Genomic DNA, 27,675 nt, shown 5'->3' with positions numbered 1-27,675 from the left:
ATCAGGAGTGAATGGTGAGAAACAATAAATGCCAGTTAGTGTATAAGCTGTTCGTGAGCAGGGTTTCATTCAGCTACTATCTTATCACATTCCATGTAAATTTGAGTATGATTACTAGATATTTGCTAATAATGACCATGATGGAGCTGACAGAAGGAAAAACTAGATGAAGATTATATTCCACTGAACTATTACCTGCTTGATTTCCTGTCCCTCGTGTTTAATTCGCGTATCCTCCATGATTATTAATTAATTAATATGCAACAAAAGTTCACTGAGCATGCTCAGAAATCACCCTTTAACTGAGCATGCTCAGTGACCATGGTTTAAATTTTAGTTTATGATTTTTACATTGACTTTGTACACAAAATCATGTTTTTGAGCAATTTTTGGTCTGACATGCACTTACATAACGTTGCGTAACTTCAGAACCACGTACCCGGGTGACGCAAAATTGGTCTCAAAAGTTGCGCAAGACTTGAAAGTAATAAGTCAGCGAGCGGCGCGGCGAAAATATCGCGCAATTCGTTGAGGGGGCCCCCCCCCCGGCCTAGATAGGGTTAAGTTATCTTGGTGAAACCAACTCGCTCATTTAATAAGCTTTGACCTGCGGACTTCAAATTTGAACTTTGCCTAGATTTTTTAAAATCTATTAAATATTGCACAGAAACCAAGTGAAGGGTCAGAAGGATGGACAGGGGCAATGCATAATGCTCCCTGCGGACTTCGTCTGCGGGGGCATAAAAATATGTGCCAAAGGATTCTGGAAAAAATTGTGTAATTGCAAAGAAATCAGCAAAACGAACAAGGGATTCAGGTCAATTGTTGGGCATTTTTCAAAACAATAAAAAATACTCTCCCACATGTGCTTATCTGAGTTGCTGATCTTGAGAGTGATTTTTCATTTTTCAGCTGAGATTCAGGATGTCACAAACTTTAGTTTATGTAACTGTACCAGACCTAGATCCACACTGTTATGGTGACAATTAAGTTTGGTTTGCAGACTTTCTCGTAAAATCAGTGTTAACTGCAACCACTTTCATTTATGAAGCCCTAATACATAATAAAATGTAGCTGCATGAAACCCTGCTAGCTGGAAATATAACAAGTACCTTGACAGCATCATAATTCTTGGAATTTCACCGGAGTAACTGAAAGAACAACTGTTGCCTGAGCAGATGGCACTGAGTGGCTACTCTGGAGATTCTAAGGGTGGGTAAAATGGTCCTCAATAATCTGTTCTCTCCTGAGCCTACCAGCGACAGCATCACGGAGGCCAGGAGGAAGGTGGTCAGGTGGCATTGCATCATCAATTGGCTCAAGTTCTTGAATATCTTGCTCTCCACGAGTGAGAGAGATATTCCAAAGAACCGAGCATGCCACTATAACAGTAAAGGTAGTGTCCACCTTCACGCGCAGATCATTGAGGCAAGGGAACCTCCTCTTCCAACGGCCAAAGGTGCGCTCAATAACGCAACGTCCTCTTTTGTGGGCATTATTGTAGCGCATCTGTGGCCCTGGATGAGGATGTAGGATGGGGGTCATGAGGAACGGGAGGCAGGGGTACCTGAAAAATGAAGAAAAACAGTTATATTTTAACCAATTTGTATTACACATTACATTTATGAAAAGTACTACTACTACACATCTAAAAAAAAAATTAAATGAGATATTCCAAGAACCAAAAAAAAATATTAGATTCTAAATTTATTTCCCTTCTTCTGTGTGTATTTGCTTACACCTTTATAAATAGAATTTTCAGCCGATTAATTTTGACCTTCACAATGTGACCTGAGACTCATGCAAGATAATCAGTGATACTCGGTTACCCTCATTTCTAAGTTTCATGATCTAGGTCCACATACTTCTTAAGTTATGATGATATTTCAAAAACTTAACCTCGGTTAAGATTTCAATGTTGCACCTTTATAAAATGTATATAATCACATAAAAAAAAATCTTACCCACTATCTCCAAGTAGCCACCCAGTACCTTCTGCCCTTGCCTCCAGCTGTTGTTTCAGCGAACTCTCAGAGAAAATCCTTGAATCATGAGTGCTGCCAGGCCACCTTGCCACGATACTTGTCATTTTCCCAGCATGATCACAGACAACCTATTCATGATTCGAGGAGAAATAAAATGTTCAAAATAGAAAGGTCAAGAACAAACAATATTTAGCCCCCCCCCCCCATCTCTGGGCTTGAAGGTCAAAAGGTCAATGTATTCAAACTAGCTCCTATGTAAAAAAAAATGTGTCATTTAGATAGTGCATCTTATTCCCTTTCAAATGATACCACTTGCATGAAATTGGGACTGCCCGTTACCGTGCAAGGGCCATTAGAAAAATGGGAAGTCACGCCCAATTTGTCAGAAAATAAGAAAAGGGCATATCAATTACCCTATAAACTGAATATGAGCAAATTTGGAGACAGTACAATTAAGCCTAATGACATTTTCAAAAACTTAACCTTGGTTAAGATTTCAATGTTGACAACACCATTACCATCAGTAAAATGGCACCTGTAATAGTCTCGCTTTGCTATGCAAGTGAGACCAAAAAAAAGATATCAAAAACTTTTCCTTATGTATTTTTTTGAAGATCTTATATATTTTTACATTCTTTTTTTTAGCTCGCTTTTTTAGTATTTTTTCGATGGAAATCATTGGTGACACTATGACTTCAATTGCTCTTAGGAACTTACAAAGTCTGGCTACATCTTTTTGTGTTAGAGATTTATCGAGAAAAGTGTCAAGGGTGGGGGGGGGTAAAAAAATCAATTGCAAGTGCTCTGCAATCTAACAATAATGAATATAGTATGTTTCCTAAATGAATACTACTTATGTTGAAGAATTTCGAATTTTCAAAATAAAATAAATAAGCATATGAATCCATCCCAAGACTAAAAGAAAACATGGCTTTTTGAGAAGCAATTTGAGATAACTGTTAAAAATACAATCATTCTAACCTGTACATTAACTGAATACCTGTTTTTCCTGTTAAGGAAAAACAGGGCTTGTTCCCCACCAGGACTCCTGATGTACACATGGGTCCCATCTATAGCACCGATGACCCCGGGAAAGCCGCAGTACTCATAGAATTGCTGCTGCGTTGTTTCAAATTCGTCTCTCGTTGATGGAAATCTCATGAATTCCCGTTTCCTTCTTGCAATAGCTTCTGAAACCTTCTTGATGACTCGGCTCACAGATGGCTGAGATATTGATGCCTCGTCACCATGCATAATTTGAAATGAACCTTCAATTAAACATAGAATAGGAGAAATCAAAGAGTCATTTTTTTAAATATAGCATGTTTGTTTCATTCTTGTATGTAAATCAGAAAAGGCTGGAAATGTTCTATACACTGTTTCAAATAAAGACGGATTTGTTGATTTGTCAACAGAATTGAAATGTTTGGCATGTATTATGTTAAAGGACAGGTCAAGCAGAACAAAAAGTTGATTTGAATCAAAGAGAACAAGGCTAAAGCGATTTTGTGTCTCGCCCACTTAAGAAAATAACCATGAATATCGTGATTTGCGAGGGCACGCAAGAGAATTATATCGAAACTTCATTGTGAAATGACTGGGATGGAATAACACTTGTCATTAAAGCCTTGCACTTAAACTTTAATGCTGACCTGTAAATGACCTTTGACATTACCATGTGACCTCCGACTACAGCATAACATGCTGGTCCTCCAAGTCCATCTACCATCTAAGTTTAGTTGAAAAGAGACTTACGGTTGCAGAGTTATGTGTCATTAGGTTTGTGACGGACGGACGACATTTGGATCCCTAAGTCTAGCCTTCACCTCTGGTGGGCGAGACAAAAATCAAACAATAATACTGGAAATTTTATCTGAATCAGAGGTAAAATAAGTATTCCTGCCAGGCAATAGAACAAAAAAAATCCAGAAATAGAAACATTCTTAGATTTCCTATTCAATACTACATAATTTTTTTAAACAGAAATAGGAACACAGTTTAAAATGGCAATAATCATTTACACAAAACAGGAATATTCCTATTTAATAGGAAGTTGGCTGCTATGATAAATTTTTGACATTTTAAATTTAGCTGATTTTTGCGAAATATTCGTATGCACAATAGAGTGCTGTAAGTTTCTTTTTTACTTCTAATTCTCATTAAATTTTCAGAGTTAGGCTTCTTTGATTTTTTTTTTCTTTTTATTCAAATCAAATTTTGGTCAGAGTGGACTTGGCCTTCAAGAAAACAGCTGTATGACTTTATAACCTTCAATAGTTTTTAATTTTGATTATTAGCTATGATTTTATTTTCTGCTTATAGATATTAATATAAAACATCAAATAACTAGATCTACACTTTCATATTTACTTACATGTAAGTTTCTGTTTCAAATGTAGAAGTATTTTTTACCATATCATACATCTGAGCAAATAACTAAAGTAGATTAAGGAGGAAGATTCTGTTTGAAATTAAGAAAGACATGATAACATGCTTACTTATAATATACATAATACTTACCTACGGCATAAAAACGCAGAGCAGTCATGACTTGTACCACAACAGGTAGCGGATTATTCCGATCGGTGTTCCTACTGAGATCTTCTTCAAGGATGTTGATTAGGTAGAGTGCTGTGTGTTTTGTAAATCTGTATCGCATCTTGAAATCACGATCGTCGTACAGTTCAAATGGATTCTTGCGATCTGTGAGTCCCCTCTCTGGCCTCATTTCCGCCTGTACAAGCAATAATTACACGAGAGAAAAAAAATCAAATATGAAAGATGATTTAGCAATTGTCAGTGCAGCTAATCTTGCACAGTATCATGTCAATGAATAATAATGACATCCAATGATAGATATACATGTAGCTGTCAAATTCCTCAACTTCCAGTTTGAAGAAAAATTAAAGTACACTGTAGTTAGAGTGACCATTGATTTCTCAAGAAAGACTGTACCAAGATCAATATCATTTAGATTTAGGACAAGCTCCATCAACTTAACTTTATAAATCTAAGCTGAAACACTATCAAACTGTAAATTGCCATGGGACTGTGAATTAATATTGCTAGAATACACGACATCTGGCTGGAATACAGTGCTTATTTTGTTAATCTCTCAGAAATTTGAAATTTCTTCCAGAATTCTTTGGAAAATAATTTTCATTCATACATTACAAACAGGCACTTTGGTTGTCAATTTATTGGATTATGTACATACTCATTTTTAAATTGTTACAACTTGTTTTAAAAAAGAAAAAAAGAAAAACCTTAAGAACGTACCTCTCTGGCCCTGTCAAGCTGACGAAGGCGGTAGAAATTTGCCATATTTTCAGTCCAAAATGAAAGTAGCAGTGATTATGTTGATGGCAGGGAAAACGCTAGTGGATGCTGCCCCTGTCAGGGCCAAGATACAAAAGGTAACCAGCTTAGTCGTGACTCCTTCAGAAAAAAAGGAAAATGTCACAGCATTCATTACTAGTGATATGGTCTCCTTTAACCCTAACAAGACTTAGGGGGGGGGGGGGCTTACTCAAAATTAGTATTTTAGAGGCATTATTTAGTAAATTATAGCCAACTCTTGATTTTATGCATAAATTAGCATAATTGATTAGCAATGGGATTTTTCACAGATTTTGAGCTTAGAGTCTTATAGATTATGCCATGGGTAACGCACACGCCAATTTTTGTTGTGATTGCATGATCGACAACCAAGATCATATGGGGGGGGGGCTTAATCAGCCCCACCCCCCTTGTCTTCCTAGGCGTCGAAATAGCCCAGTCTATTTAGGTTTAAAGTATGGATAAACATTGTTGAAATTAGACAAATTTGCTACTGACAGAATAGTATATAGAGTATAATAGAGTATATTCAACAAAACATGAGACTTTAATATTGGAGACAACTTTTGGTGAATTCTGTTTGAAGTTATCAATAAATAACTTACTGCTTGAGGGGAAGTAGTCTTTTGCACAGCTGCTGTGTTGGAGACAACCTGCACTAGAACTGTAGAAGTGATTGCATATGTTGATGGCAGGGAAAATGCTGGTGGATGCTGCCCCTGTCAGGGCCAAGATACAAAAGGTAACCAGCTTAGTTGTGACTCCTTAAGAAAAAAAAAGAGAACAGGAAAATGTCACAGCAATCATGATTACTAGTGATATGGTCTCTTTAAAGGATGGATAAACATTGTCAAAATTTGGAAAATTTGCTTCTGACAGAAATAGAGGTACAGGATATTGCATCTTTTTCACGAGTACATTCAACAATACATGGGAGTTTTAGATGAAATAAAACTCTCCAGAACAAAGCAACAAATATACGTTTGCCGTACGCCATGCTCGATACCACCAAGCAGGCAGAACCTGTGTGGACTGGAGTAGTAACGTGAAACACAGAGAGAAATGCCAGCCCAACAAGAAGAATTTTTCATGGTATTGTGGTACACTAATGAGACATGAACTTTCTATCATCAATATCTTGATATTTGAATATAAAGCTTAAGTGATTCCTGTCTGACCTAAAGGTTTGCAATTTTAATTGCAACAAGAGTTGAAATGGTGATTTTTAAAAAAATCTATCATCGAAAAAGTTACAAACTGCGTTTAATATCCACAAAGTTTCATCCATTACAATATTTCTAACAGTATTCAATCTTTGCTATTATTTTTGTACAAAAAAATTCAAAATTTATTGCATTAAAAATGCAAAAAATACTTTCCATTGTGTACCTGATTAAAATACAATATATACACTATTTAATCATGTTAATCTCTGCAATATACCAGTACAATGTACAGTATTTCAAAGAATGAAATGAGCTAAAAATTTCTGGATTGATATCTTTGTAGCGTTCTGATATTTGTAAGATAATCTTATTTTGAATAAAGAAAAAGGGTCTTTAACCAAAAATGAAGGATTTCGTACCAGAAAAAAATTTGACAAGCAAAAAAAAAAAATCTGCAAGTACAAAGGAGCGGCTCATCGGGGTGGGGGGGGGGTTGGGGGAGGGAAACGTCCCTTTCATGGGTTGCAACTCTCCAGGGACATCCCCCCCTAGGAACACTAATACCTAGATTTTGATCCAGATCTGCACTAGAATCTAGCCTAAGATCTACGTGTAGGCCTAACCTTAGATAGTACTCTAGATCTAAATTGGATCTAAAGTTGGATAAAAGTTATCTAAGTTAGATCTAAAGTTAGTAGATCTATAAATGTTAGATCTTGTCTAACTGGCTCTAACTGTTGTGTTGTTAATACAGTTGACAATCTTCCTGATTAAGAAGTCTAGATCTAGATAAGATGTGTCACAGGGGAATATAACCGAGGACACTCAAACATATTGCGAGGTTATACTCAGAGGCCACGGAACGGTTTTCAAAGTGGGGGGGCTGATCATGCTAAAAATCACAATCGTATGGTCATTTTTGCGTTTTTGTACACGGTTTCGGAAAAAAAGTGGGGGGTCTGAAGCCCTCCCAGCCCCCCCCCCCCCCCCCGGTTCCGCGGCCCCTGGCCCTGATACTAACCTCATGAGGTTAGTTATAAATACTAACCTCGGTCCTCCCACCATGAACCGCATTTCAGTGGATTTCTAACGCAGAGATGCCAAGTTCAAAGACGAGCTATGCGTGAGATTTTCTGTGAATCTGAGTGAGATCACAGACATTGTGTACAATGTCTATGGGGATAGGCTGTGATAGTTGCGTGAGACAGAGATTTGAGGGGATGAACAAGAGTCCAAAATGCTTGAGTCTCACGCATAATGCGTGAGACTTGGTAGCTCTGCTAACGTCAGTGGGTCATGCGTGCTTGGATCCCACTTCTCCTGAGTCCTGGTGTTCACAACACACAACTTATTTATAACTCGTTACATGGCTTGATTTTTCTGTGCGCGGTGGCATGTATGAACCCTGGCTTGGGTGACCGAATACAAGGTTTTAATAACCTTGTCGTCCTTGCAGTTGCATTGCACACAAGTGATGTGAATCATGTGCGATCTTCGCATAATTGGTTACCTGGCTAGGGGCAGATCCAAGATTTTCAAAATTTGTTGACAAATTAAGCAAAAAAAAATTTCAACCACAAATTAAGGATATTTCAAAATTTGACAAGAAAAAACTTAGTCTAGGCCTCCTCTGGATAAAGATCTATTCTAGGGCAGATCTAATCTAGTCCTAGTTGTAGTTCAATTTCAAAACAAAAAAGAGGGGGCACACCTCTACTTTAATGGCATTATTACATAACAAATTTTAATTTTGCCTCTCAATAAATGTGCCCCCCCCCCCTCCTGGATCCGCCAGTGCTTAGCCTAAAACTTTGCTAAGCCGGCCGGGGCCGAGGTTAGGCTGGCCGACCCCACCCCCCCCCCCTATCCGAAATCTTCCAACACACACGTAAACGTTCAAATGGGACTGTAGGCGAACTGTTCGTGCGATAAATACAAACATTCAATAGCGGGAAACATCATCTTGTTTAATCATCGTTTATACTGCATTTGAAAGTAGAATAATAATTTGTAATACAGAATCTCACTCCTTAATAAAGAGGCAACAAAATACTTACGTTTTCGGCGAAAATTACCAAAAACTGGTTCAGTGAAATATACATATAACCCGAAACTAAATCGGGCTCTGTTCTGTCTCCGATGACTTTTGAGCGGGAAAAAGAGTGAAAAAAATTGCAGACGATTAGGCAACTACGCATGCGCACGAAATTTAGTCCATGGACTAAATTTTTTAAACCACCCATGAGAGCTGACTAAAATTGATGACGTAAAACGACGCGTTTAGACCACGGACTAACTAAACCCCCGACTAAATCACCTTTGAGAATACCAAAATTTAGTCCATGGACTAAATCGGAGGTTTAAACCACCGATTTAGTCCATGGACTAACTAAACCTCCTTTGAGAATAAAGCGTCGTTCATCCTTATCAGATTTTCGCTCTTATTTCATTTTTTTCTGTCTGTCTTTCTTTCTTTCTTTCTTTTGTTCCAGGAAAAATTTGAAAGCCACCAAAAATATTAAAGGGAAATTATTCCATGCATACGTAAGTAAGTTTTCATTTTGGTGATTTTTGTGTGTTTGGTGGGTGGCTTTCAAATTTTTCCTGGAATAAAATGTCTTCGGTTTGGCAGTGAAGACTTTTTTTTGTGGGGGGGGGGGGGCTCGACAAAATTATCTGGTACAAAATGCCCCCACCCCTTTCCTTTGATCCATTCCTGATACTTGAGTTTTTCTTTAGAAAAAAAAACATAAATGCACCAGACTCTAACATTTATCCCTATATTCAATAATTTGCATGTTATTTTTTTCTTAGCCAGACTAAGTAAGTGGATGAGGGCGGGAAGTCCTTTCTCTATCATCAATGGACAATCATGGTAAATTGGCATAAACACAACCATTCCCCTTAATTTTTTTCGCAAGTTTGAAAACTCCGACGAGAGAGAGAAAAAGAGTGGAGAAGGGGAAAAAGAAGAATAACAAAGTATAATTATAAAGAAAGGGGAAAAAAGAGACCAATTGTTTTTTTCCTTGCGTCTTTTTATCTTTTTTTTTAATCTAAAAATCTCCCCCCCCCCCTTCGCTCTGTCTTTGTTGTACATTTTCCCCAAAGAATTTCGGGATGGATTACTTGCAAAAAAGGATCCAAGTAGGAAAAAACATAAATGAGAAGTGCTCACTTGCTTTGTTCGATGGATATACAATGTGTCTCGTGTCTTGGTACAAGCCATAGCCCTGGGAAGCGGGGGTGGGGGTGCTGAAGCATCCTCAAAATTTTCCTTGGGGGTGCTGCGTGTGTTGTTTTTCATATAGGCAGCACCTTTGGGCAGCACCCTCTGGAAATCTGTATGATGACACTAAATAATGTAATGAAAATGAATGACATTTTGTAGGACCCCCCCCCCCGAATTTTCTTACACAGTACTTAAAATAGTGCTTAAATTCGTCCTTTTTCAGATTGGAATATCAATTATTTTTAGCTGGCGCTTCGCGCTCGCATTTATTGATTTTCATGATATAAATGATGTATTTAGAATGCCCAGATTCTACGGTCTAAATCTAACGGACATTCAGATAAGCAATTTTTTTTATTAAAACGTGCTTAAATCATAATGTTTCCGATCAGAATATCCTGATTTTCTTCTAGCGCTTCGTGCTCATATAGGAAGATATCCAATTACCCATGCTTTTTCTGATTTACAAAACATGAAAAGAGTGTGTTTAGATCTGATATCTCAATTTGTTTCCACTTGCACTTCGCACTCGCATCATAATTATAGTTATATACCTGTATATCCTGGGGAGCGTTTCATGAAAGTTGTCAGGACTGACAAGTTGGCTTTCTCCGACAGTTACCATAGTAACAGTCAGAGGTAAGTGCCTTACATCCAATAAAAAACAAGGATTTCACTGAAATTCTCAGCTCCGACAAAGGCTCTAGTCAGTGCTGACAACTTTCATGAAACACCCTGTTGCACCCACAAATGTAATAACGCCCACAAATGTAATAACGCCCACAAATGTAATAACGCCCACAAATGTAATAACACTTTACCCACAAATGTAATAACGCCCACAAATGTAATAACACTTTACCCACAAATGTAATAATTTTTGATCGCCCACAAATGTAATAATGACTTTACCCACAAATGTAATAAATTTTAAGGGATTTTTGGCGAATCCGTTCTAAAGTAAAATCCTATAGTAATTATATAGCACAAAAGTGCAAAGTCTTTTTTCAGACCGGTTAATAAAACTTCAAAGTACAAGTCCAAAGTCTTTCTTCCAGACCCGGTTGTTTCAAAAATTATAATATAAATCCAAAGTCTTTTTTCCAGACCCGGTTGTTTAAAAATTGTAATATAAATCCAAAGTCTTTTTTCCAGACCCGGTTGTTTCAAAAATTATAATATAAATCCCAAGTCTTTTTTCCAGACCCGGTTGTTTAAAAAATATAAAAGTCCAAAGTCTTTTTTCCAGACCCGGTTGTTTCAAAAAATGTGATATAAATCCAAAGTCTTTTTTCCAGACCCGTTTGTTTCAAAAATTATAATATAAATAAATCCAAAGTCTTTTTTCCAGACCCGTTTGTTTCGAAAATTATAATATAAACCCAAAGTCTTTTTTCCAGACCCGGTTGTTTCAAGAATTTTAATAAGTGCAAAGTCTCTTTCCTGACCCAGTTATTTCAAAATTTATAATATAAGTCCAAACTAAGATACGATAATGATATTCCTGTGGAAAAAAATGGGAATCGAGCTTAGTCTTTTCTCCAGACCCAGATAATTAAAACTGGTGGAATAAATGTCTTTGTTGTTGTTTCAACTTATACGGTGTATATTGTGAATATATGCACTTAGAGTAAATTGAGAATCAAGCGTAGTCTTTTCTCCAGACCCGGTTACCTGTTATTTAAACATTATGAATAACAGTTTAAAAACAGTATAAAGACCCCATAATCTTATTAATGCTGGATATAGCGTAGTCTTTCAGCCCGACCATTTTTTTCTTAAAAACGCTAATAGTAAGAATTAAAAAAAATCAAAGTTTAAGACCAAACAAACCTTCAACCTAAGAACCTGTTTTAAAAGAGGTTTAGAGTGTTGTCTTTATTCCAGACCTAAAACAGTTACGAAAAAAGAATCTTCTAACATAAGACCTTATATTCTTATTCTCGTGGAATAACACGAGGTTTAAAACGTACTCTTTCCTCCAGACCCGGCTATTAAAAAAAGTAACTGAAAAACTTCGAATCTAAGACCAAATTTCCAAAGTTTCACCCAGTAAAAATATGTCTTTTTTAAAAATAATACTACTACCCTTACAAAACATTGTAATAACGCGTGGGTAAAGCAGACATCCTTTCTCCAGACTTGGTTACTATTTGAAAAATAAAATAGTTTTTACAAATATTCTAAAACGAATATCCAATAATCTAATTACTGTGGAACAACATGAAGACCGATTATCGAAGATCGACTTTCCTCCAGACATAATTATTTCAGGAATAAAAAATCAATAAAACTCAACCCCCAACAACGAATCTAAGAACCAACAATCCTCCAAATTAAGACCATGCATGTAGAAAAGCACACGTTTAGAGCGTTGTCTTTATTCCAGACCCGGTGATTTAAAAATGATTTAAGCAATCCTAAAAACAAAAGACTCAAATTCTTATTCCTGTGGAATAATACGAGTATTATGCTTAGTCTTTCGTCTGGACCCGGTTATTTAAAAGATAAAGAAATATTGAGAAAAAAATTGACAGCTGAGACTAATCTTCAAAATTAAACCCACTTAAAATGCTTGGGCTTAGAGTGTTGTCTTTACCCCTCACCGACGTATATTATAACTTTTGAAACGACCGGGTCTGAAAAAAAAAGACTTTGGACTTGCATTATAATTTTTGAATTAACCGGGTCTGGAAAAAAGACTTTGGACGTATATTATAATTTTGAAACAACCGGATCCGGTAAAAAGACTTTGGACGTACATTATAATTTTGAAAAACCGGGTCTGGAAAAAGACTTGGACTTGTACTGTAATATTTCATTAACCGGGTCTGGAAAAAAGACTTTGAACTTTTGTGCTATATGAACGCATTACTATAGGATATTAGTTTAGAACGAATTCGCCAAAAATCACTTCAAATTTATTACATTTGTAGGTAAAGTCATTATTACATTTGTGGGTAAAGTGTTTATTACATTTGTGGGCGTTATTACATTTGTGGGTAAAGTGTTATTACATTTGTGGGCGATCAAAAATTATTACATTTGTGGGTAAAGTGTTATTACATTTGTGGGCGTTATTACATTTGTGGGTAAAGTGTTATTACATTTGTGGGCGTTATTACATTTGTGGGCGATTATTACATTTGTGGGTGTAACACACCCCCCTCCCAGTTCATGATATATACATAAAGTGCTTAGAACGTACAGTTTTTAGGTTAGAATGTAAAAACTTTAATAGGCTTGCGCTTTGCGCTCACATTATTTAGTTGTTGAATTATATCGTCTAAATGGTAATGCAAATAGTCCTTATAACAGATTAACAGGCCCCTTTTCGATCAGGCCAGAACGTATATAAAAAAAAAATCGGGACAAAAGACCTTTATTTCTTAATTGAAACCCCTTTTTTTGGCTTGTCAAATTTATCAGCACCCCCCTGTAAAAATAAAATCGTACCTAGGGCCTTGCAATTGGCAATGGAAAACAAAAGCAGAACGTGCTGTAACGGGTGCATAGCCAATTGTTTTGTTACAAAGTACCCCTGAATGGAATAGGGGGCCTGAAATATCTCTTTATCCTTTTCCCCTTCCCTTTAAAAATTTAATCCCTCCCTCTTTCTGCCCTCCGTCACTTTAATTTGGACAGCTTGTGTCTTACTTGGGGAACCTGCCCCATGTCCAGTCTATATCCCTGATCAGTATACCCGGTCAGAATAGTCGGAGTATAGAATTTTTGATAGTGCTGTCATCACACCCCTCCTTGTGACTATGGGCATGCACAGAAAATAATTTTCGGGGGGCCCGGGGGAAGAAAGAATCTCGTATAAGCAAGGAAGTGAAGAAACCCCCAGAAACCAAGCTTGTCATGGTCTTCCCTTGAACGAGTCCAGAGACAAGCAGCCCGATTTGTAACAAATACATATGAAAGAGAATCAAGTGTTACCCAACTGTTAAATTCACTCAAATGGAATTCTCTCCAAGAGAGACGCGAAGCACACCGTTTAAGCTGTTTCTTCAAAATGTTACATGGCAAACTGGATATAGACGCCCGAGCAAATACTAAACCTAAGCCAAACAGGAACAGACGGGGACATTCCTTCCAGCTTGAGGTACCTTCTTCCAGGCTCGATGTATACAAGAACTCTTTCTTTCCCCGCACAATTGCATCATGGAATGATCTCCACCCTACCCTGGTATGTCAAACCGACCCAGATAAATTCAAAGCTGCAATTCTAAAAACTCCCTAAATCCACCCTCAACCACCACAACCTCCAGTTAAAATTCCATCAGGAGTATTTTGGAGGAATTCCAACCAAGTACCAAGTACCAAATTGGGGCCGCGCTTTTAAATTTTTAAGTGAACGTTCACACTTTTGGTTAATTTTTTTGAAAATTTTAAGTAAAATAGCGTACATTATCAACATTTCTTGAGGTCAACGGCTATCATCGCCCTACATATCAGTGACTCCAACCCATCTCTATTCTCCAACCTCACCGACGGCCTAGTCTGCTATGCAGACTCTGAATGGCTCGTGAGGTGGGATCTGCTACTGGTTTGCGAAGCAAACCAGCCTGAAAGGGTGAGCGAAGCGAGCCATTTCACTTCTGCAGCATCAGTAGACCTAGTCTGCTATGCAGACTCGTTGAATCAGCTGAGGTACACACACTGCAGATGTGGGTCTACATTTGTAGACTCACCGTGGGCCCTTGTCTCTACAAACAAATTATCACAGAATGATTTAGCGATATTTAAAGTCACTTCATTTGCAGTACAATGCACGTGTGCAATACCGGCACTCAATCGCCAGTAATGTACCGGATCGGTACGGTACGTACATGTACATCTTTTTTTTTTTTTATCTAGCACACCTAAACTGCGTACAGCTAGCTGTAATACCGGTACAATTTCGAGCTTTGCCAAATAGATAGACGGGATATTTCTTGCCGGGATCTGTTTCCCTTGTTTTCCATTTCACCCTTTTGGAAATACCTTAGGATTAACTATGGATGATGATGACATCCCAACATTTTCTTCACAGGCTGAAGAATTGGATTACTGGAAAAGTAAAGCCCAAGAATTAAAAATAAGGTAATATTGTAGTGCGGTACATCGATTTTCGAGAGTGCGATAAACTTTGTGTTTATGTGTGGTTGCGTTCGTAGGCGGGTCTACGGCATGGTCTATGGACCGACCGCTCGCGCTCCCGGCTAGATTCTGGCATGTCTCCGCTCAATCGACCCGGGCCTAGCCTGTAGCCAGAATAGCTATAGGTTGGTGAATATCGATTCATAACCCCGGGTTCATAACAGAAAAAGAGTCTTATATTTGTCAAAACGGCATTATCGTGATATAGGTAACCACCGTTCCTTCATCACAGCAGCGCTTTATTCAGTCGCACGCACGGTTCCCTATTTCCACCTCCATTCACTTTGTACACAAATCTATGAGTGGTTTCCTAAACCACGATTTGGCCGTCAAAACTTGTTTTATTTTGCATGTCATACCGTATCGGCGTATGGCAAGTTCCTCCAAGCTCCAAGTCTGCGCAGTCCCCCTTGTCTGCACATGCGTGTATCTGCGCAATATTACTTTTTTTTCTAGTATTTACTCATACTAATAATAGTATAGGCACGTATTGTATTACCGGACACTATCATATTTCCGGACGCGCATATTACTGCGTACGAAATCAATTCGTTCTGTAAGACTTCCGCAGTTCAATTTCACAGATCAATTCAAAGAACAAGATTGCAAAAACAAGGCGAAAAAATCAAACTTTACCTTATTTTTCTCTGAAATGACAGAAAATGCTTAAAATATCATATAACATCATGAACATAGTTTTGCATTAACAATTGATTCCAACTGATCTATTTTCTGATGGAAATACGGACCTAATTATTTGCCGAATTTCAATCTCGTCCGCTCCATCGCTCAGATCGTCGACGGCCGCGGCTAGTTCACAAGGTACCCGGTACCCCGGCCGTGCGCGAGGTTTACCGTGCATAGAGAGCCGTCGACGATCGACATTGCATCGATAGAACTTGATGTCTGAGGGTCACAATATGAACGAGCATTAATACTTGAAAGTGCCATATCGAACGCGCAATAATAAAAAAAAAATGAAATTAGTTTATAGCAAACACAAATTTATTACAAAGATCTGCTCAGAATCGATATAAGAAAGCAGACAAAAACTTAGAATTTACTCATGATATATGATATATCATGAAAAAATCACATGCAATTCTTTCTTACATCATCATAATCAAGAATATTTTGACCCATCCGGCGCGCGTCCGGAAATATGATGTAATTTGTCACGCAAGAAAATAATTGTTTTTCGCGAAGGGGTATGCGGCAAGTGCGGTGCAGTTGGAAAATATAAAATTATTTCATCATATTCATAATTTTCAGAATATTTGGAATAGCAAGTGATAATTTTTTCTTGATTGTATTTCCTCTAGTTGTTATTTTTAAAGCACTGAAATAACAGTGTCCGGCAATAGGATACACTACCATACTAACTACCCAGTTGTTGTGTGTCCGGACGATCAATTTTAGAAGGTAATTTTGAAAAAATTACAAGTGAAGTTTTTAGTACAAAATGTTACGAAATGTTATAGAGAACGAAATAAAAGATGATTATGATGGTGGGCCCTAGCCTGGAGGCATGTGGGGAGTGAAAGTCATAACATACTGGTACTGTACGTATGGTCACTCCCCACTATTAAACGCCTGGGACCCTTACCTATATTTCCCCACATACGGCCCGGGTACAAAACCAGAAACTTTCGCCCCCGAGAATTCTACTTTCCCTCTAAAAGATCTAGCCCTAAAGCATGTACATGGGGTCCAACTTCATTTCCAACATTTCTGCGATATTGATTTCATTTTTAAATAAGAATTCATAAAAAAAACGAGATTTGTTATGAAAAGATGGGAAGAGCTTACGGCCGTGTTTACGTCGCCATCTTGATTTCTTTGTCCGCTTGGCGACAGCACACCCTTACTCCACATCCCCTTTACAACCAAACACATATGGGCTTATTTATTTTTCATCTTTAATGAACCATGAACAATGACCCCCCGGTGATTCTGAAATAAAGAGTCGCCCCAAAGCATTGGGTTTTGAGAATTTTTAGGGGCGATTTGGGCTTTCATGGGGCGAAATCGCCCGTCGCCCCCGTGTAATTTCTGACGCTGACCAAAACAAAGATGGATTTCCCTAGGAAATCCATCTTTTGAAACAAAAATCACATGAATTTTATAAATTTTATTGATTTTTACACCTTCCTACGCCTAATGCGTAGGAAGGTTTTAAAAATTATATTAAAATATTAAAAAATCAAGGTTTCTTACCAAACTGATGCAGCGTAGACCCCTCGATCCACATGTAAACTACGGAAATACAATAGCGTCGACCCTTGAACGGCTTATGTATGACGTACTTCCGGCTAGCAATGCCATCTTGATGACGAATTTATAGATAAAAATTATTATTTCCATATACTAAAAGTTATTACGTAATTTTAAATAATTGATATTATTAGTGGTAATTATTTATAATCACGTAATATATTTCAGTATTTGTGAAATAATAATTTTTATCTCTAAATTGTTCGTCAAAACGGCATTGCTAGCCGGAAGTATGTCATACATAAGCGGTTCAAGGGTCGACGCTATTGTATTTCCGTTGTTTACACATGGATCGAGGGGTCTACGCGGCATCAGTTAGGTAAGAAACCTTCATTTTTTTTAGATTTCTATATAATAATTTTTAAAACCTTCCAACGCACTAGGCATAGGAAGGTGTAAAAATCAATAAAATTCACACGAGTTTTGTTTCCAAAGATGGATTTCCTAGGGAAATCCATCTTTGTTTTGGTCATTCTCTTATGCCTATATGGGAAGAGTGTCAAGACGTCAATGATGAAAAAGTATATTTCATTATATTAAAAGTCATCATCATTGCGTCCTCAAGACTAGGGCTGGGGCCCGTTTCTCAACACCGTCATAAGTCTAACTTTTTGACTAAATCGGAGATAGTGAGCTACTTGTCTGCTAACCGTTTCACGAAGCCCTCTTTACCAAGATCGGGTACAACAACCTCACTAAATATTTATGACACCTCCGAACCTGTCATAACTTATAATACTGACGTAGTGGAATCATGTGGGTAGACTATGACATGCAAAAGTGCCTAGAAATTTGAAAATTATAATCTTACGTAATCAATCATAGAGGTTGAAAACAAGTGGGATAATGCATTCAATGATCATTGTAATACAAAGAAACTATAAAAGCTATCGGTAAAATGCCACAAAACCATTCATTTTGAAATAGTAAAATGATTAAATCGATGAATATTCTACCATGTAAGGCCATCCATAACTGGACTTGCATTTGTCATTTTCAGACCCCTATTAACATTTGGATAAATTCTATCCCTAATTTATGCATAGAATTTGTCAAATCGTAAGTTTCGGTATCAAAGATTTAAAAAAAATATTGTCAAACTATATTTCGATGATGTTCAGAATCGTAAAAGACCGTCTAATTATCATAATTTTACAAAGAAAACCTTTAATGGTTTACTGTCGTAAACTATTAAAATTGGATATCCTGGGGGTACCCATCTCAAGGTCCTTATGTGTTCTTTTAGTTGTGAAATAAATTATTCAGAATTTCATTTTCTCAGCAATTGAATGCTTCAGTCTTCATGGTCTAAGTATGTACATGTATGATGCATAATTTACCTGTGCTGTTATTTTGAAAAGATGTACATGTATTTCCCAATTCATCCAAATATTTGCAATTTTGTCATAATTTTTCTTTTTGAAAATTATGCTATTTTGTGACTATTAGGCTACTACGTCTTGTCTGCTCTTTTTACCGATAATATCGATATCAAGGTATTCTAGTTAGGAAGCCTTTCGTGAAACGGGTTTAGTAAGATTGGAGCTAGCTCCATGATTGGGTGATAAAGATATGACTAACTTGTCCAGGTGTTGAGAAACGGGGCCCAGCTCACCGTGTGTTTACCCATACTCATGCCATGGGACTAGGGTAGATTATGGTTAAAATATCTAGCAAAATAAATTGTGAAAACAGAAATTATGCACTTACCACGATTATATGGATGAAGGTCTATCGTGTGGCAGTATACTGACATCGAGGCACAGACTGGAACCTCAAAAAAGCTGAAAGTACTATCGCGATACCTCTCCTTATTCTTTCAAAATTTGTATAACAAAATGGCCGATCGAGACTGGGGTAGAAGGAGAGAACTTTTCATTTTTTTTCTTATGAAATAAGAAGTCCTTCCCTGAAAAGGTGATTGGAATAAGAATAGAACAATCAAACAAGCACAACGCTGTGAAAAATAACAAAGTTATGACATTTGTTTTCGCCTACATGAAATGTACATTTACATGTAGTGATAAAGGCCCACAGAAATGTAAATGAGAGACTTGAGAGAGAATCTTTATGAAGTCACCTCCATTTACTCACTTGTCACTACATACATTGACTTTTCTTTTGTTTAATTTATACAATAAACTTTATTGTAAAACATTTGCAGCTTTTACAATAAGGACTCAAGAGACCCTTCATCAAATCACAAGAATGATACTGTGAAGGGATGAATCAAACTTTGTTTCTTATTATAATGAGGAGAAAATGAAAATGATTATTAAAAGAAAAGTGATTGTGTGAAATTCTCTATGATTATTTTGAAAGCTAATATTTGTAATAAAGTACAGAAAAGAAAGAAAATGTACACCATTTTGTGAAATTACAGCAAAACTTCCTGCAAAGTGAGAATTGACCAAGCCTCCATGTACATTTACATGTAGCTATTTTTTACCCCCCCCCCCCCACAGTCTCAGTATAATCCTGTCTCACTGGATACACATGCACATGCACGTATTGCAGCTACATGTACATGTATGTAAACTACTGTAAAGTGTACTTGGAATTCCACCTCTCCCCCTCCCCCAATAGCCAATTGGCATGTTGATGGACAGGCCAAATAGCCCATCCTATTCAATGCTGATTAGATCTCAGCACTAAAGCTGGTGCATACATGTACATGTGTACAGTTTGTAATAAAAGTTAGGAAAAGTCAAACACAAACATATCCTGACTGATGGGAGGAGAGCTACTAAAAGGCATTCATGGAATCTGTGATTACGCATAGAACAGGAACTGGTATCCCAATCAATGACGTGGAAGGGGACAGCTACCGGATTCTGGCCTGCTTGATGGGAACTGTTGAAGAATACTGTATGCACGTGCATTACATGTAATTGCCATAAACACTTCAGAATGAGCCATGATGTACATTAGCAACTTTTTTAAAAGAAGAAGTCTGCTACACTAAAAAAAAGTTGATTAAAAAAGCAACATTCGAAAATGTACACCTGTATGTAATCGTACAATGTAGGCCTATGCATTATATGCCATACATGTAAAAGGCAGAGTATACACAAGTATGTACATGTATGTCTTGTTTCAATGTTTGCATGTACATCTCTATTTCAGTTTAGAGCTTTTGCAACTTTGACATTCATCTGTATCTGTCATGAAATGTCAAAGACTGTGCAATCATTATTTGGCTATTCAGATAAACTGTTCTGTCAGTCAAGGCACACACCCTGTCTAGACTGCTGCTTGGGAGTCAAGGTGTACATGTACATTTACTTTTATTTACTATTCTTCTGAAAGCTGTACAGGGAGTTGGGAACTACCTGGTCAGTACAGCATGTACATGTACACTGTACAGTGTATGCCAAAGTGGGTACATGTACAGTAGTCAGGTTTAATGTGTTTTCCTGTTCATGTCCTTTTCCATTTTAATAGCATTAAATGGGTTTCACAAAAAAAAAGATTTTAGTAAAAACCTGTATCATAGATGAATTGTTTGTGCTATCATGGTAATGAGCAAATTGTAATGTTGTGGGTATAAATTTTCAGGGTCCAAAGCAAAGGGGAAAGTAGTAACCGGGGGGGGGGGGGGGGGGGGTTGGAGGTTAGCAGTCAAATGTATTGCTGTACACATGCATGACCAAATTATTTCCAAACACCCTCTAAACAAGTTTTTCACGGGCTTCATTTACACATTTGGCCCCTAAACAAGTTGTTGCCATAATATGCCCCCCTAAACAATTTTGTACAATCGGGTAGGCCTACAAGTAGGTCACACCAACACTTTTCAGAAATGAGGAGGAAAAAGCCCAGGGAAAAAAGCTTGGGGAAAACGTACCCTAAACACGTTTTGGTCACGCATGTGTACAGCAATTAATTTGACTGCCCCCATCTCCCCCCCCCCCGAGTTGTACTTCTGTGACATCACAGATCTTGTTCACATTGCCACTGAGAGTATCTCCATAGCACTTTTTTTGGCAGCATTCTCAGCTGACATATGTGTTTAATACTTTATTTCCTTAAAATAGTTTGTCCAATTTTACTATGTAACTTTTGTTGATCTTTTTCTTTCATTTTTCTGCTCTCTTTTACTACAACTTACAAGCTAAGTTTTTCCATGGGATTCATTCTCATTTGAAACAACTTGTCTTTCTTGTTAAACTCTCATTGCAGTCTAAACGAGACAAAGGAAGAACTAGAGGAATATCAGATCAGTAGTCAGGAGTTGGAAGCTGAGCTGGAGACACAACTAGAGCAGTCAGAGGCCAAGGTCAAAGATCTCACAGTTAGCAAAGAAAGATTAAGTATAGAATGTGATAATTTAAAGGTAAGACAGACATGTTCACAAAAAAAAGTATTGAGTAACATAATGATTAAATTGCAATACATGTAGGGGCCACATGTAGAAAACAGGCTACAGGTAGAGTCTGCAGACCTACAGTCAGTAGGCCTACATGTAGGCCTTACAGGTAATCTCTCAAATTTTTTAATACACTTCATTAAATTGGAAAATCTGCTGGAATTTACACTTAGTTTAGTTCATCATGATCTCTAACCAGGGAACAGGGGTCACCTTTCATCAATATGGTGACTTGACAGGTTATAGTATATACATGTAATATACATGTAGAACAAAAATAATCTCATCTGGGCTCCGTAACACAAAGGTTTGCGATGAATTGCAAAAACCGCTCTGATTGGTCCCTGGTCAGTATTTTAAACCTAATGCGTGTGTAACATTGATATTTATTGGTCAGTTCGTTTAGCGATTGATCGCTAATCTTTGTGTTATGGAGCCCTGGATACCATTTTGCTATTTTTCCAAATTTGGCCTTTAGAATTGTACTGCAAGTACATTGAATTAAACTTTTACATGTACATGGTGAATATGACATGGAGTCATGGACTTTAAGGAAACCACTATGGAACATCCTTGAATCTTTTAAATCAAATAATCTTTTTGGGTTTCAGTGAAAGAGACAAAGTCTTTTCATTTGTGGTATAAAGGTACATGTAGACGTTACCATTCGTCAGCTTTGTTTCGGATAACCTAATTCGGATTTGAAATAATGTAGTTTATCCCTCCACTTTCTCCAAATGTAATTTGTTTTCCCTTTAATAATAAATGGATCCAAACAACTGTTCTACAAAGCAAACAGTCAAAGAATTTGGTGGTTTACAAACTTCGTGTGGGAGATATGATGTACATTTACAGTACATGTGTACATTTACTCACATATCTTTTTTTCTTGTACAGGTCGAAGATGTGTCATGTAGCATACCTGGATGTTAAAATAAACACAATTTTTATTCTACAATATGTAATATTGAGCATCCATCTGTAGAAGATGATTGCAGAAAGTTCAGGATTTCAGATTTCATAATATACAGCATGCACAGTGCATACAATGAACAAAGTTGAAAGAACAAATTGTGTTGAAAAAAAATTCCCTTGAGAATATCAAACTCAACCCATTTCTTACTTTCGCTGCATCATCAGTATCATGTGATACTATTCCTTTGTGCCCAAAGATATATATTAATAAACCCCCCACAAAAAACTTCTCATGAATGCAGGAAAAACTGGAGATGTCCCAGAATAACTACCTACGGCAGATCAACGAGCTGCAGGATGAACTAGCACAAATTAAGGCCATCCGGGAGGAACTTCAGAAATATATCAGGGAACTTGAGCAGACAAATGATGATTTAGAAAGAGCCAAAAGGTGAGTGTCTTTCTTTCTCCCCCCCCCCTCTCCTTCCCCTTCCCAATCTCTCTAGGACAAGTCCACCCCAATAAAAAGTTGAATTGAATGAAAACAGAAAAATCCAACGAGTATAACACTAAAGCGGGTCATTCTTAACTTAAAGGTCAAGTCCACCCTATAAAAATGTTGATTTGAATTGACAACATTTTTATAGGGTGGACTTGAAAGACCCGCTTTAATAGAATTCATGAAGCTTTTGGCAATCCAGTTTTTTGGGGGTACGCGTTATTTTTGTTGCTACAGTACATGTATGTACATGTATTACCACTTCAGCACTTCAATGTGAGGTTGTAGATCTAGGAATAGGATGGCTTTGGGTATATGATTATGACTCAGTTGATTGTTTAGGATTAGAACCATCATTCATACATGTACGCATACACTTTACTAGTAAATAAAATTCAGGATATCCGATAGTTATATTTGAATAATCATCACTTCATGATTTGACCTGAAATTTAATCTGCATTTTTACAAGCTGTAAAGTATATTTGCCCATTTTGAATTAAAATATCATTATAGTACAGCACACATATACTGTACAGGTACATTGTAGTCATACAAGGCTATGCAATATGTAGTAGTTTCTTATGGAAGTGTGCTTATCATGTAATTGTTGATGCTTGCTGCAATTCAGCTGAAAATGTGAGGACACACTGTTTTATAACTTTAAACTATTAAAGTTGTATCAACCTTTGAACCTTTTTTTTTTAAATTTAAAACTAAGATGAATTGACTGGGTTTATGGCATGTCTCTGAATATTCAGACCTCAGGCCAATCTGTAGTATACCACGGTCACATTTGATCTACGGCGGCCGTACGGCAAGTCGAAAACAGCCATTTTATTCACGCAACCTGTGTCATGTAGAGCTAGTACAAAAAAATGTTAAAACGGCTGTTGCGCAACTCGCTGTATGGCCGCCGTAGAGTAAATGTGACCAAGGTATTACACTAAACTGTGTACATACATGTAGGTGATACATGTAGACGTGGCATCTCATTTTTTCCTCAATATCTTTAGTTTATCTTGCATGTTCCTGCTACATACCAGGGCCGTCGCCAGGGGGGGTGCGGAGGATGCGAACGCACCCCCTTCAGAACCAAAAAAAAATAAAATAAAATAAAAAAAATTAAAAAAAAAAAAAAAAAAACGGAGGGGGGGGTAGGGATACTTGATGGCTCTTTTGAAAAAGATCTGGCCGGCGGGCTATATAACTGCATGAAATTGAGTTAATACGTTGTTTTTTGTGTTTTTGTGTTTTTTTTTCATAAAAAGCACCCCCCTAGAAAAAAGCTGGTGACGGCCCTGCTACATACATGTACATATGATTTTGTACATTTACATGCAGTTGATACATGATACAAATTTTGCATCCTGAGCACTATCTTCAGTTTGGTATGATAACAGTGTTAATTTATGGGGTAACTCCCAAAGCAGCTGTTTTGTATAGGCTGTCAGTACATGAACAGGATAACATCTTCATGTCAGATAGATCTGCCATTGCTCCCGTGATATGCTATCAGCAGCTCGTTCTGCTATGAAATAAATAAATCAAATTTCCTGGGTGCAGGGGTATGAGAGGAATGTGGCCTGAAGTTCATTGCTCTGCTATCGCCCCAATTCATTTCTTTTAACCCATGGCCTTCCATAAATATAGAGTATATGTATATCATGTACATAACAAATATGCACACATTTTGAATGTATATGTACATTACATGTCGACCTACATGTAGTTGGACAGTAAACAGCTTGTCATTGGGGCACTTTTGCATTTTGTAAAGTGAAATTGAAGGATTTTTTATATTTATGCACACACTGTTGGTGAATTTTGTGAAAATTTTCATTAAAAATGTGTAAGTTTTCAAAATTTCTTGGGGAAGGCAGCTGCCCCCTGCTCCCTTCCCCATTTGCTGCGTACAGTGACTACGGTCACATTGGTGTAATGTTGGAGGTGAAACAGAGGTTGGATTGTGAATGCCGGTGTGCATGTGTTTTGGTTTTATGGTGACTGCATACATGTAAATATTATTTGAAAACACAAAATGAATGGGAGATTGTTGACCTTTACAACATGTAAGTGAGATTGATTTAAATGCCATTCTGGCAAGTTTGTTTCTTTGAATTTAAATGATGAAGGCCACAGGGAGAATGTCTTTGTCAATGGACAAAATCATTGTCTTACTTTTTGTCTGTGGAGTAGAATTGGCACACACGGTTTTATTGATTTTAAATCTCCCATGTTTATTGATGGTGCTTTGTGGCAATGCAGTGTGATTTCTCTTTATCAAAATCATGTACATTTTTTCACAGCATAGCCAGACCCCTACGTTGCCGTACAAACCGTTTGTGACATGCACAACAGGACAGTAGTCCGAATAAATGTAGTCTACATGTAGCAGTTTTATGCCTACAATGTAAATGTAGCTAGGGGGGGGGGGCACTTGAATTACATGTATATTTTGATGGGGGTGTGCCTCACAAAAACCTGAAGTGGGATAGGGAATAATTTTCCTGGGATCGCATTGCAATTTGCCCTGGGGCAATTCCATGATAAAGTGGACATGACCATCAAATTTTAGAAATGGTCAAACCTGAACAAGTTTGGTATCATATTAAAGCTAAAAGACTGAATTTTTCAATTCTGTCCATAATAACGAAAAATTTGGTCCTTAAGATGCCAAATATGCAAATTAAATTAGCATAATTAATTTTTGTTTAAATGTGTGAAAAATGCATTAAAATTAAATATGTGTAGCAAGTGTTCCATTGAAAGATTCATAAAAATCTAAATGTGTTTTTCTGAGTTTTAGGGCTGAATTTCATAACAGGTTCACCAAAGTTCAAAATTTTCTTTGCGTTATGCTTCAGCGAACATTTAAACTCTCATGATAAATAATGTCACGGTGTTACAGTAAAAACTGATGTTTTTTAAATTTTATGAAAACTACACAAACAATATAAAAATCTTTTAGTGCCCAAATCATTCTCACATATAACTATCATATACAAGTACTTACAAGTTAATTAGTCAGTTTGTTAATTAATTAAAAGTTACTTAAATCATGTCACGGTGTTACAATAACTGTAACACCGTGACTATAACACCGTGACCTACATTGCTATTGCACAGAAAGCATAGTAGGTTCCTGCCAAATGATGTTTGTTGAAGTGACCAGCTGATTTCTGTCAGTTGGGATGGAGGCTTGGCTGTTTCCAGGAAAGGTATAAACAAAGAGACCATGGAGAAAACCACAAGAAGATGAAACCCATGCTTTTATTGCAGGTTTGGATTCGGGGGGGGGGGGGGCACTTACATTGACGAGTGGATACCATGCGCGACCAAAAAAACACGTAAAAAGGATGTCCTTTTCACGATAGGGCACGTTACGTACGTAACGTGATAAGGGTGTCAAAAACACGAAAATTATGAAAAAAGGGTATCTATTTCGCTAGGAAAATTACGTGTTAAGGGTCGAATTTGCGGGGATGATAAAACAAAATTAACATGTTTTATAAAGGATGTCCTTTTTGCCCAACACTTTGTGTTAAGAGTCCGTTTTGGGCGAGGTGTAAAAGGTGGGGTCGTACTAAACCAAATAAGGTAAAGCCGACGACCGAAGGACCCGTAACAATAAAATAACATTCTTGTACTTGTTTAGGGATTCATTTCAGGAATATTTGCCAAGTGTATCGATTTGTTTCCTACATGTATACTTGTTAAGGGTAGGGTTTCATACGCCAATACTTGTTAAGGGGTGCATTTTCAGAATATGGAAAATATGTGTTTAGGGTGCTTTTCGAGACCCCATGGTCAAGCATGGTATCCACTCGTAAATGGAAGTGGCCCCCCCCCCCCCCGGGGTTTGGATACATCAACGACAAGAATGACTGATGCACCACCATCTGAGGATGCAATCAAGATCGGAGACTGCATCTTGGTGCAGTATGAAGGTGCTCGGCAGAAATCGCTCAAATATGTGGCACAATTGATATCCAAGACGGTGAATTTCATGTCATACACTATCATAAGAGTGATGAAAGGGGTACTCTTTTTGTTGCAAAGGATGTCACTGACAAGTATGGTTGGGTTGAAGAAAAACAAATAGTGAGAAAGTTGCCAGCACCTGTTATGGATAACAGAGAGCGGTACAACTTTGCAATGCCAATCCAGGAAGCAAACTAAAAAGAACTTCAAGAAATCTTACAAATTTCTATAACATCTTGGAAATTGAGCGAATATCTACATGCAAGTCTGTAGATGCTGTGTGTTAATTTTTCTTGTAATTGTTATGGGCTCAACTTATCTTTGTATACGTACATGTACATGCATAATTACCATATAGTTGCAATTAAAAGTATATATCAGTTTGCTGAGTGTTTCTATTATATTAAGCTTTTTTTCTTTGTCTTCTTGTAAAATTGTATTTCAATTAATCTGCATATTTACATTTAAGTTTTTCTGCATTAGAGAGAGTTCATAACTTTTTTAGTAAAACTTTTCCCGTATCTTATGAATGAAACATGGGGGCCTACAAGAACCGTCACAGTGTTACAGTGTATATAGTTTTATTTTTTGTTGTTTTTGTTAGTGAAATTTTTAACTAGATTTTTCATCCTCATTAATTACATGTACTCTGATGTATGACATAAATTTTATTGATAAAAGATTGCTCAATGATACCTTTTAGATTACTATAGGTTAAGGAAGAATGATATGAAAATTCTACATACGTTTTGACATGCAGTTCAGAA

The 27,675-nt window shown here is 37.2% G+C and overlaps 2 protein-coding genes across 2 annotated transcripts in view; one reads left to right on the top strand and one right to left on the bottom strand.

Annotated features, from left to right (window-relative positions):
- Positions 1–647: 647 nt before the first annotated feature.
- On the bottom strand, positions 648–8,891 carry LOC121423326 (putative nuclease HARBI1). The gene is made up of 7 exons (XM_041618680.1): positions 8,548–8,891; positions 5,930–6,088; positions 5,265–5,423; positions 4,506–4,719; positions 2,967–3,253; positions 1,965–2,113; positions 648–1,567 (listed from the first exon to the last, which is right to left on the bottom strand). The coding sequence occupies exons 3-7, from the start codon at positions 5,307–5,309 to the stop codon at positions 1,207–1,209; spliced, it is 1,056 nt and encodes a 351-aa protein (XP_041474614.1). The 5' UTR covers positions 5,310–5,423; positions 5,930–6,088; positions 8,548–8,891; the 3' UTR covers positions 648–1,206.
- A 5,710-nt stretch (positions 8,892–14,601) lies between these two features.
- Positions 14,602–27,675, top strand: part of LOC121422897 (nuclear distribution protein nudE-like 1-A) — a 42,839-nt gene continuing 29,765 nt past the window's right edge. The window contains exons 1-3 of the mRNA XM_041618135.1: positions 14,602–14,810; positions 21,324–21,477; positions 22,728–22,876. Coding sequence (XP_041474069.1) covers positions 14,725–14,810; positions 21,324–21,477; positions 22,728–22,876 — 389 coding nt within the window. The 5' untranslated portion in view covers positions 14,602–14,724. The remainder of the gene's footprint in view (positions 14,811–21,323; positions 21,478–22,727; positions 22,877–27,675) is intronic.

Source organism: Lytechinus variegatus, chromosome 10 (assembly GCF_018143015.1).
Source record: "Lytechinus variegatus isolate NC3 chromosome 10, Lvar_3.0, whole genome shotgun sequence".
Taxonomy (NCBI): Eukaryota; Metazoa; Echinodermata; class Echinoidea; order Temnopleuroida; family Toxopneustidae; genus Lytechinus; species Lytechinus variegatus.
This window is presented reverse-complemented; position numbering and strand designations above follow the sequence as displayed.

Bases quoted from the DNA above. Each gene is read 5' to 3' on its own strand.
- LOC121423326 (XM_041618680.1), bottom strand. From the start codon at position 5,309: ATGGCAAATTTCTACCGCCTTCGTCAGCTTGACAGGGCCAGAGAG. The intron at 4,720-5,264 runs GTACGTTCTTAA...TTGCTTGTACAG, and splicing joins AGCTTGACAGGGCCAGAGAG to GCGGAAATGAGGCCAGAGAG. The intron at 1,568-1,964 runs GTAAGATTTTTT...TTCATTTTTCAG, and splicing joins TGGCTACTTGGAGATAGTGG to GTACCCCTGCCTCCCGTTCC.